This window comes from Castanea sativa, chromosome 4 (genome assembly GCF_040712315.1).
Source record: "Castanea sativa cultivar Marrone di Chiusa Pesio chromosome 4, ASM4071231v1".
Taxonomy (NCBI): Eukaryota; Viridiplantae; Streptophyta; class Magnoliopsida; order Fagales; family Fagaceae; genus Castanea; species Castanea sativa.
In genome coordinates this window covers 18,687,196-18,699,797 of record NC_134016.1, presented here as the reverse complement: position 1 = coordinate 18,699,797, position 12,602 = coordinate 18,687,196, and the positions used below count along the sequence as shown (strand labels likewise).

General features: G+C 35.3%; 1 protein-coding gene across 2 annotated transcripts in view; it reads right to left on the bottom strand.

Moving 5' to 3' along the window:
• LOC142631748 (calcium-dependent protein kinase SK5) overlaps positions 1-11,397 on the bottom strand; it is a 32,001-nt gene extending 20,604 nt beyond the window's left edge. Inside the window, exons 1-2 of one of the 2 annotated variants that reach the window (XM_075806044.1) lie at positions 11,335-11,397; positions 2,991-3,501 (exon numbers count right to left, since the gene is read on the bottom strand). In XM_075806044.1, the coding sequence (XP_075662159.1) occupies positions 2,991-3,501; positions 11,335-11,397 (574 nt within the window). Of the gene's footprint in view, positions 1-2,990; positions 3,553-11,334 lie in introns of those variants that run through there. The other variant, XM_075806045.1, reaches the window with a different exon arrangement.
• Positions 11,398-12,602: the final 1,205 nt, after the last annotated feature.

The window sequence follows — 12,602 nt, the reverse complement described above, 5'->3', positions numbered from 1 at the left end:
CTCTCTTTTGGTTCTTCAAGAACTGTGAACTTATCAAGGATTCTTCCTTGTGGCATTCAAACTTTATACCTTTGGTTCGTGATTCTTTATAATCATTGGGTCAAGGTCAACTTATACCTTTGGTTCGCGTTTCGATTATAAACGTTGGGTCAGGGTTTCTATCAAATATCTGATTTTTAGCTTTCCTGGGTTAAATATTCCAATATTTTTATTGGGTCTCAAAGCGTGTCGATTGAGGTTCGCATCAAGTGGGTATATAGGATCAAGCTGAATTCTGATGGAACTTTTGACAGGTTCAAAGCTCGTTTAGTGGCTAAAGGTTTTACCCAGAGGGAAGGTCTTGATTTTCTAGAAACCTTCTCTCCTGTTGCCAAGACATCAATTAGACATTAATAATGCCTTTCTCCATGGGGATCTTGAAGAAGAAGTATATATGCATTTACCACCTGGTTATCACAGTAAGGGAGAGTCCAATTCATCCAATTCTTCCACTCCTATGGTTTGTAAGCTAGTCAAGTCCCTTTATGGCTTGAAGCAGGCTTCTAGGCATTCAAATGCCAAACTTTCAGCCATTATTTTGCATTTTGGTTTTCATCAATCTCAAGCTAATTACTCATTATTTGTACATACAGATGGTTCCTTATTCATTGCCTTACTTGTTTACGTAGATGACATGATCATCACAGGCAATAATCCAAATTGTGTTGCTGCTTTAAAATCCTTATTGGACAAGATATTTGGGATTAAAGATCTTGGTTCACTTAAGTTCTTCTTAGGGTTGGAGATTGCCAGAAGTGAAAAGGGCATTAGTTTGAATCAAAGGAAATATGCCCTTGAGATTCTTAAAGAAACTGGTATGGTTTGTTGCAAATCTGCAAAAACACCTATGGAACAGTGATTGAAGTTGTTCAAAGGTGAAGGAGTGTTACTTCAAGATGTTGGGCAGTACAAGAGACTAATTGGCAAGCTAATGTACTTAACACTGAGTAGGCCAGACATCACCTATGCAGTGCATAGACTTAGCCAGTTTTTGTCTCAACCTAAGGTGCCTCATATGAGGGCTATAACAATGATTTTGCAGTACATTAAAGGTACTCCAAAGCAGGGTTTTTCTACACTGCAGAATCAGATTTGCACCTTAAAGCATATTGTGATGCAGATTGGGTAGGGTGCCCTGATACTAGAAAGTCACTTACAGGATTTTGTGTGTTCCTAGGCAATGCCTTGGTGTCGTAGAGGTCCAAGAAGCAGAATGTAGTGTCCAGGTCCTCTGCAGAAGCAGAATATAGGTCCATGGCTACCACTACCTCTGAACTGACTTGGGTATTGTACTTATTAAGGGACGTACACATCTCACATGAGAAGCCAACATTGATGTACTGACAACCAGGCTGCCCTGCCTGTGTTTCATGAAAGGTCAAAACATATTGAGGCAGATTACCACATAGTTAGGAATAAAATTCTAGATGGGACTGTTAAAACCTTTTATGTATCATCTCAAAATCAATTGGCTGATATATTTACCAAGGCACTAGGAGTGGACAATTACTTAAGGTTGCTGAGAAGGTTAGGATCAATTAATATCTTTGCTCATTGTATTTAGTATTCAGAAAGTATAATGGAGTCTCAATCTGCAAGAGCTTTGCTCTTGAGGGGGAGTGTAGAAAATGAGAAGCAAAGAGCTCAATTAAGTGAGGTACAACAGGGTGATACAATTGTGGTGAAGAATAGAGGTCAAGAACCTGATTTAGCAACTAGAGCAAGGAAGCATAATAGTCAATTGAACATTACAGAGTCTGTATTGGCAAGTGCAGAGGTATTAGAAACAATTGAAGCAATGCCTTTTCATCAAGACTTCATACATTGACTTGGAGCATTGAAGGCAGTTACATATAACAGCTGGTAGTTAGTTATTATATAAGAACACGTGTAACATTAGATTGGGATTAGTTTCATAACAGTTTCTTCCATGAAATTAGGGAGTTAGTTACAGAGTTAGAACTTTCTTGCTTTGTTTATATATAGAAGTAGTAGGTTTGTACAGTGTTATTCTTTGGTACTCTCTATTCAATTGCTTTCATCAATAAGAATCTCAGTTTTATTTAGAGAGAGTCTTCTAGAATTTTACACTAGCTGATACTTTGGCAAGATGGTCAGAATCTAGTTATCTTGCCTCATGAGCCTCCACTCAAGTTACAAGATTGATTCACAAAGATATTAGTAGAGGTATTTCATCTAGGGTACTTTGAGAAATAAATTTGGTTCACCAAAAAATAAGTTGCTGCCAAAAAGAAAAGAATCAGAACAAGAATCCATTATGATCCATTTAACATCCAGTTCAGATATTATCCAAATAAATAAACAAGGAAGCAGGTACATTCATATTGGATATTAAACAATATCTGATATGACCCTCACACAAGCCAAAACAAAAATTTCAATGAACAAGGAAATTTTGAACATAAAACCTTAACAAAAATTTCTATTCATGTCAAACTTGGAAACAACTAGATTAGAATTCATTTAGGATGGGTTTGGATTGGGCTAAAACGCGTGCGTCTGTGTCTGCGTTTCAGACCCTCTTTTTTTTTTTTGCTGGACGCACACCAGTCACTGTTCATTGGCCATGAACAGTGATTTTAAGCCAATAAACAGTAATTTTAGGCGTGAGCAATATTTTTCACACATTAAAAAATTATTTTACTATAGTGTTTTTCAGTTTCAGTTTTCAGCTATATCCAAACGGACCTTTACTCGAACACAAAACTACCATTTCAATTGAAGGAAAAAAAAATTAAAATTAGAAATTTCTCATAGAAATCATGATTTGCAAATGCAAACCAACCAAAATCATAAATCATTAACAGAAATAGAAAGAAGGCCAATAAGTAGATTGAAACAGAAATAAATAAAATCATAAATCATTAACAGGAAGGAAAACCCATCAAAATTGCACTAACAAAAAATAATAAGAAAACCCAAGAAAGAACCTGGCCTGTAGAAGACAGAGAGGCCAAAATCAGTGGCTTTAAGAGCAGCATCCTCGTCCACACTATGAAACAAGAAGTTCTCAGGTTTGAGGTCTCTATGCATGACGCCAAGAGAATGACACGTCTGAACAACCTCAACAATAGTCTTTATCAACTTCGCAGCCTCTCTCTCACTATAATGTCCCTTCTTCACTATCCTATCAAAAAGCTCTCCACCCTCACACAGCTCCATCACCAAATACACAGCCACAATGTCCTCATACGTACCTCGGATCCTCACAACATTTGGATGCTCTGACAAGTGGTGCATTATCTGAATCTCTCTCAAAACATCATCATAGTCCTCAGCGTATAACAGCTTGCGCTTTGGAATGGACTTGCAGGCGTACTTGTTCCCTGTAGATTTTTCTGTGCACAAAAATGTGATGCCAAACTGTCCTTGCCCAAGCTTTCTGCCAAGTGTGTAGAGGTCTCTCAGGTTTTTGGTTTGGTAGGGAAGAACCCATTTGCGCTTTGAATCCCTTGGCGGTGGAGCTGAGCCTGAGCTTGATTTGCTCGTCATCTCTTAGAAAAATGTTTGAGATGTTTTTAGATTAGCATGAACTATGAAGAGATTATTTTTGTCAAGAGAGACAGAGTAGAAGACCCAAGATAGGCCTACAAACCTGACCCTACAGCTACCGTTTCACACTGCTTTTATCACTTTTTAAGGAGCTATGGTACGAACATAGAAAATGCTATAATTTTTGTCGCAACTTATCATGTTTTGCGAACTATGAGGAGAGGAAGCGTTAGTACACCATTTGACCTCTACTATTCACAACTCAATGCGACAAGTTACAACAAAAATTATTGGGAACTTTTTCTTTATTTTCCAGTTTTAAGATTAGATTCCCTCTATTTCTCTGCACAGTTAGTGATTTGGTGTCCTTGTGTAGTATTTCAAAATAAAGAAAAGTCAATATAAGACAAGTATTCTTCTAACATCTAAATTATTTCTAAAATAATATATAGATATTTACATTAACGTGACAGAAACTCTGAAAATTTTCTCACTCTGATAATAAATAAAGTACTTGAGTTTGGATTTAAATTCGTAAGAACTGTTTTTTTATAACAGGATATGATAAAAATAAAAATTAAAAGAGGTGTAACGGGTAGGTGGTGAATGCATTAAACACAAGTCTAATCTAAAATGTATTCTTAATGCAGCTTTTAGAATAAACAATGATATATTCCTGTCACATGACACATATCTAATGAAAAAGTAGTCATCAAAATTAAAAGATACCCAATCGGCCAATAGCCAAAGACATGCAAAACATTCATGAAAAATGTAAAATAGTAGGTGTGGGGTACTAGAATAAGGCCGTTGCGCCATGGCATGGTCGAGGAGGGCAATCACAACACTAAGGAGTCCACACCCTCGGATTCTATGGTCACGTCATCAACCCGTCATCAAAGGAGACCTTACTGTGCGGAAAGAGCTTTGGGAAGGGGTCTAGCACTGACGTAACTAAAGAGCTGGAGGCTGCCACCACATTCAATGCATTCTACTAAATCTAATAGCCGCATTTATGTGAAGAAGACCCTTGAAGAGTGTTGCCTTGATTGCCACATCTCACAAGGGTACAGGGAAAGTGGTTTTTGGGACTGACACTTGAGTGGTGGCCTACGTGATCAGCAAATGGAAGGACAAGATCATCCAAAAGGGCCTATATAAGGTAGAAGGTCTCCCTGAGAAAGAGGACCGGAGAAAACAGCAGAGAAAAACACTATAACATGAAAGAAAGGAAATTGTAAACAAGTTTGATAGTGATATATTCAAGAACAAAACCTCCTCAGACCTATCCAAGGAGAATTATCCTTCTTAATTTGGAGAATGCCTTCTATTTTTCCTTGTCTAATTGTTATCTTTGGCCCATGGTAAACGCTATCTCATCCATGAAAGCTTAGTTTAGGAGCCCACTCTCTAACAAATTCATTATGTTAGGCTATTTGGGCCTGGATCCTTCAATCGTTTGGGCTCAAGCGCTAAATCTAGTCCTTACAGTAGGTATAACTTGGTTTAAACACGGAAAAATCAATGAAGAGAGAAGAAAAAAAATAAATTGCAAAACCCTTCGTATACATTGCAATGACTGAGTTATTATTAGGAGTTCAAATTGTCTGTCATAAAATATACTCTACTTCAAGTATCATCACTAAATAAAAACTGATATGCATCTATCTTTTTATCCTGAAACTAACAAACAAAAAAAAAAAGCCTAATGTTTTAATGGAAGTTAATGTATGAAGCTACTGACACCTCCCACTTTCATTAATTTCTCTCTATTTCTCAAAGACTACGCCATCACCAAAGAAGCTATCACCAAAAGGGTCACCATTTGATAAGATGCCTACTTGTTTACAAAATCAATGTTTGCTTTGAAGATGAAGTGCCCACAGCAAAACCCAAAACCTCAAACAAGAAGAAATTACCCACAACTTAAAAAATTGGGAGGTGAAGATTGATTATATAGAATAGTGCTTCTTTGAGCTGTGGAGAAAAAACTGAGCAAAGAGGAAGTCAGTAGAGGAAGGTGGGAGGTGGAAAGTGTTAGTGGCTTGAGGCATTAACTTTTGTTAGTTTGAGAAAGAAATAGATGCCTATCATTTTTTAATTAGTGTTGCATGCAGTGGAGCATATTTTGTTAGACAGAAGATTTGAACTTATTATTAGTGAACACTTGTTATTTCACACAATTAGGTTGCAAACAATTTGAATTCTATGAGTATTGAATGCTTAAGCTCGGCTTGAACTTGAACCAAGCCTTTAAACTATGTTTAAGTTTACGTTTGTTAGATAGTTCAAAAGTTTTGACTCTGGCATGGCTAGACTTGGTTCATTAGTCAAACTTGACCTCAAACTCAAGCTTCATATGAAGTTTTTGAACTCAATATCAAGCTTTTAAACTTAAGATCCAATACAAGAACACCATCAAACCGATGTTAAGTATACTATTGTTGAGGGGGAAAATTGATGTTCCCAAATGCAATGTGGGGAGGCCAAGTCAAAACTTAACAATGGGCTCTGAGATGATACCCAAAGGCTTTCGGTGTAGTGATAAGCTTATCCAAGTAAGAAATAAAGGCTACACCTTAGCAAGAAAAACATTAAGGCTCAATAAAACACTTCATAATAATTAATTAATAGATTAGTAGTCTTGTTACAACAATGCAAGAAAAGAAAATTCTCTAGCAGTAGGGTAAAATTAAACTTATGGTCCAACAATCAATTATTAAAGAAATTTAAGAAGGTGTTCACTTCAGGAAGTCCTTGTATGTCTTGGTCAAAAGGGTCTAGGGTACTTTCTGCTACTACAACATCAATATGAGGGGAAAATCCCATTGTTACAAACACATTATATTGTTCAATGAAAAAACAAAGAGTAAAGACTAGTAGCTCCATGGTGAGAAGAAAGGGGTTATTTGGCATGGTTTGAAGGGAGAGAGAGAGAGAGAGAAAGAGAGATATTCTAGCTCAGTGCAGCAGATATTGAACCAAGATTCTTGTGGAATATGTATGTGGGGTATAAGTGGGGTAGTAAAGGTTGTTTTGAGTGAGTGGGTGTGTAAGCTTGTAATGGGATGGTGGAAATAATGCCAAAAGTAAGTCTTTAATGGGGAAGAGGGTTGTTTATGGCTGATTAGGAAACATTTATGAACTTAGGATATGCAAAAAAGGGGCAAGGAATGTTTGAGGCTAAGTGAGTATGGGCTAAGAGGGTTGATTTATGAGTTAGGGAAAGCTGAGCTACAAGCTGAAATATGGCGAAGTAACAAGAATAACAGAATTTTCAGAGGGGTTGGTCTGTGTTTATGGGGCTGATGTGATTACCCTTTTAAATTGGAGCTTATGGGGCTGATTAGCAAGAATCCAAAAACGTAGGCTAGTTAGAAGGCAGAATGGTACACTGCTCATTCTAGGATTTGGCTTTAAATGACAGATTTTCTTTTGAGGTTGCCTTGCTTCTTTGGGCAATATGACACATGGGTGAATATTTGGGTAATCTTGCATTAAATGTTGATATTTCTAAGGTTGTGTTCAGCCAATAGGATTAAGGCAAGTATTAAGGGAAAATCATGGTGCTGCAACTAAGATTTGGACCCTAGGGAGTATGATTCAACACCCCAAGCCAAGTGTCAAATTTTAAGCCCACTTTAGAGAGTTCCACTTGAGATCTCTTTATGCCCTCCAAACTACATTTTTCCAAATTTTCCCCTTTAGGATTCATGGGCTTGGCACACATGAACCAATTTTTGAACTTTTTTGGCATTTATAGTATTGATTTATTCAGATTTGAGTAACTTGGTTATGGCTTCCTTCCATTGAAGATAAAGCTTTGAGGAAGATGATGAAATCCCATTACCCATTAGACTTTAGCTGCTAGTACAACCTCTGGGCACTGTTCACGTTAGGGAGAGAGTTGTAGAAAGTTGATAGGATAGCCCTTAGTTCATTCTTATAGATTTGGTTGTCTCTTGTGGAGATCTCCAGCTAGACCTTAGTCAAGGATGAACAAGAAGGAAGCTAGTTGTCTAGTTTAGTCCTTTGCCTTTGCTAGAATTTTGGATTGGGCTTGTTCACATGGCCTATGCTTATGCCCCTTTTCACTTGGGCCTATTCTCCTTCTAGCATATGTTTGGACCTACACAATGGACACCAATGACACAATTGCCATGGGTTTTCATCCCTCATGGACTCTTATTGTTAGTGGATATTAAATGTAGTTTGGGTTTTGATAGATACTTGTAATGGATCTTTGGGCAATGATTTGTAATATTTAAATAATAGCATAAGGTTAATTATTTCAAAATGCTTCGTAAATAACATTTACTATATTGAAATGATGAATTACATATCATAAGTAATGTTTATGGTTCCCAATAATCATATCGTAATTTAAATGGCGAGCTTGTAGAACGAATAATTATCATGAATAATGACCGTAGAATAATCATAATTTCCCATGAATTTGGAAACATATGAGCATTCAAGCTTTTTCAAAACAATTTGATGAGAATCAACAAGCATTCAAGGATCCATTGCATGTTCCAGTTGGGCCTATTACAAGAGCAAGATCCAAGAAGATCCAAGAAGCACTTAATGGGCTGATTCAAGAGATTTGGGCTGATTCTAACGCAGGATGTTCCAAGCTTGGCCCAAAGGAAGATGAAAGTGTAGTAAATTTAATTCAAGCTATTTAGGGCTGATCTGACTTAATTGGGAGTGATTTATGGCATGAATTAATGGCTGATTGACTTTCCAAATTTCCGTATCGGTTAAGGCAGATTTTTTCCTATTTTGGATCTGCTAATTTCAGACCAAATCAGCTTTTATTTAGGGTTTTATTATTTAGGACGTTTTTTTAGGTATTTTCCTTGTTTTTAGGTGCATTTAATGCTTTTTAGGTCAAACTTGATTCCTGATATGGTAAGGCATCAATTAGGAGTTATTTCAGAATATATTTTCTTGTCTGTCAAGTTTTGTGGAGTCCTTAAATAGGCTCAAGTACGTAAACGTTTTTCGCATTATTATTGAATAAAATTCAGAAAAGGTGAGACTTTGCTCTCTTTTGGTTCTTCAAGAACTGTGAACTTATCAAGGATTCTTCCTTGTGGCGTTCAAACTTTATACCTTTGGTTCGTGATTCTTTATAATCATTGGGTCAAGGTCAACTTATACCTTTGGTTCGCGTTTCGATTATAAACGTTGGGTCAGGGTTTCTATCAAATATCTGATTTTTAGCTTTCCTGGGTTAAATATTCCAATATTTTTGTTGGGTCTCAAAGCGTGTCGATTGAGGTTCGCATCACTTTGCTCTCTTTTGGTTCTTCAAGAACTGTGAACTTATCAAGGATTCTTCCTTGTGGCGTTCAAACTTTATACCTTTGGTTCGTGATTTTTTATAATCATTGGGTCAAGGTCAACTTATACCTTTGGTTCGCGTTTCTCTTATAAACGTTGGGTCAGGGTTTCTATCATAAATCTGATTTTTAGCTTTCCTGGGTTAAATGTTCCAATATTTTTGTTGGGTCTCAAAGCGTGTCGATTGAGGTTCGCATCACAATTGTGGTTGTGGGCATAGGTAATTCAATCATATGGTATTTCCCAAGTATTAACAATATTGGATTTTTCACTAAATAGTACCAATATGAGTTAGGCTTTTAAACATCAGCAGTGAGAACTGAGCTTTTAATGTTGCCAATGAGAATTAAGCTTTTTTAATATTGCTAGTGAGAACTGGGCTTTTAATGTTGTCAATGAGAATTGGGCTTGTTGATATTGCTAGTGAGAATTAGGTTTTTTGATAAATAGTATGCCATGAGATTGAACCATGGGCTTTGATTATGGATTTGAATTCCATTGATAAAATTATTCTACCATGGACTTGAATCATGGGCTTTTCAAATATCACCAAGCATAAGTATTTTTGGGATTTAAAAAGAATGGGATTTTAACTTGCTCAATAAAATAATTTGGGGATGAGTCCATATCATAGGCTTTACAAAAATATTGGGTCTTATAACGTTTTATATTTGCAGCCCAATTTTGTGGTGGAAGGAAGAATAGTTGTGGGCTAGCATAATAATAGGCAAAAATATTTAGAGAAGCCCAAAATTTTGTTGGTGATGTTTGAAAATAAATAGGTGGTATTTAAACAAAAATAGGTGTAGAAATAAAAAGGAACCCTAACAACTATCAAGTCCATTTGATTTAGACATGTGGCCTCAACTTCCAATTGATTAAAGACTTAGTATGATATGACTTTATTTTTCAAGCAAATATCAAGCTTTTTACCAAACACATAGACCAACCTAAGTGCAACTTTTTTCTTTTTTCTTTTTTTATCAAGCTTTATTGTTCATGAGCTTGCTCATGATTTTTTTTTTTTATTGGGCTCAACTTGTTTATTAAAAAAATCTAAAAAATTAAGGCTCAGGCTTGGCTCATTTATAAACAAACAAGCATGAAAAAGTTTTTTATCAAAAGGATTTACTTCATTTATGAGAGATAACATACAACCTTGAATAAAATGTGTACCTTAATGTAGTGAAATTCAAAAACAATAATTGAGAAGACCTTCAATCTTCATTCCAATTGCACATGATACCCAAGATGTGTGGTCTCTCAATTAGTTCTTACATACGTCCTCTTTCTTTTTGGAAATGTCTGTTCTAGAGAGATAAAAGAGAAAATTGGTTTCTCTACTTTTAATTGTACATACCTTTAACTGCAAAGGTAGTTATTTTATTTAATCTTATTTAATAAATAAATAATTATCTAATTGGGCTTGCCTTTTGGGCTAATTCAATTAGGTTTTAGTATGTGACTTAGGATGAGACCGAAGGGACAAATAAGGCTCTAGCTTCAATGGGTTGCAGGGTTTCATCAACTCTTGAAAAGCTCAAAGTTACTATTAATTATATAACAAGTATTACTATGTAAATATGATTGCACTCTAGGCCTTACTAATAAATTAGATCTAAAGACTCTAATATAATATGATTTGACACCTCCATGAAACATTCATAGTGACCAAAGTCATAATAAACTACCGCTTTGTAAATCACTAATTTATTCCTTGAGTTTCCAATGTAATCTTTTAGTTATTTGTATATATTTTATGAAACATAATTTCATTAAATATAAATTTCAGTAACTCTCTTACTAAAGTGGCTGAGCCCAGCACCTTGAATAACTAGTTCTTATTAAACTTATATCAACAGGATATTTTGTGTTTCTATAGAAAGAGGTTACGGATTCCATCTTGAGAATATGTGTTCCCTTAACACTATGAGCAATTACCTAACTTACTGAGATTTTAACCATTTATATTAGAGCTCAATCCTAATAATCAAAACAAGCTACATTTCATGATTAGGTTCACAATCTTCTCATGATTGAGAGTCTATGAAAATAGAAGTTGTGAGATTTATTATTCAAGTGACAATTGTTAATTGAACAATTAATCTTACAACGGTCTAGTTCATATGTCTTACACACTTAAGACACACCAACATATCAACTAGAATTTTCCACTTCCATGATCAAGACAAACCATCTTAGTTGACATGTTACACGTTTTGCAGATGAAACACCCAATTTCATTGCCTATTATGAACTATGATTTTTAGTTAACAAAGAATGTGTGATTTATATTTTTTGTAATTAAATCACATACAATACATCTTAAGGACTATATAATAATGTCTGATTAGTTCATATACAAATAATCTCATATATTAAACAATTTAATTATTTAAAATATGACAATATATTGGATTTCATGGTACAAACCCTAACAGTTACGTTGTTGGAAGTACTAGAAGAAAAGATGTAGACACTCGATTTTGCACCCATGATTTAATCGAGGAAGATGACTGGAGTGGCCATCCATGTACCCAAAAAAATCATTCTTGCATTACATGCAATATTTTGTTCTTGCATCACATGCATCAATTTGTTCTTGCATTGCATGCATCAGTCTATTCATTGATCGAACGGTGTGTCCGGTTTCTAAATCGAACCATCGGATCGAAAGATATCTCACGATTAAGTTTGCACGGTCCATATGCATTGTGTTTAGGAAGAGTCGACCACACACAATTAATTTAAATTAATTCTGGTTGGTTAAACAATTAAAATTAATTAAATAATTTTGTGATTGGTTGATAATTAGTGTTTAAAGTAGGGTTGCATGCATAGGAATAAAATAGATGATTGGATAACAATAAAATTATGGATAATCTGAACTTTATCAATATTTATTTTAGGATATTTATCTACAAGATAATTGTTCTTAAAAAGCCTGAATTATCTAGAAAAGAGACAAAAAATCATAGACGGAGGATTAAAACATGTCTAGGTGCAAGGACCAGTGAAAAAACTCTAGAAGAGGAGTCCAAATGGAACCCGAACAAGAAAATGCGTTCGGCGCCCAAGATCCAATTCGGCACTTTTGGAGTGCCAAATTCCCACCTTTTGGGCTTTGGCCCAATGGCCGTTTGGATGACGATAAGGCACATCCTTTTTGACATTTTCGCAGAAGGATGAGTCCCGATTCACATTTTAAGTGTTGTTGCTTATTTTTTAAGCACTCCAGTCCCTATAAATAGAGGTTGGGTCTCATAATTCAACACCATTTTTTTTACGCTCTAAAAGGCATACGTTTTGAGACTCTTAAATTACTGATATTTGCTGATCCTCTTTGAGATTTGCTACAAGGATTAGGGTTTTCAAGTTTCAAAGATAACTGAATAAGTTTCTTTGAACCCTAAAACATCCTCTCAAGTAGAAGAGTGCTCATGCAAGAGGTTGCTTTCTAACCATTTTATTTTATGTTTCTCTTATCATGATGATGCATGTTTTATTGTTTTAAATATTCATATTCTATTTCTTAGTTTTAAGGATCTGCATGTACTTAACTCTTTTTCTTCAAAATAAAATGGATCTACATCTTCCTTAGATGTATATCTGAACATTTCTTCAAAATAAAACAGATCTACATCTTCCTTAGATGTAGATCTAAATTTTTCCTCAAAATAAAACAGATCTACGTCTTCCTT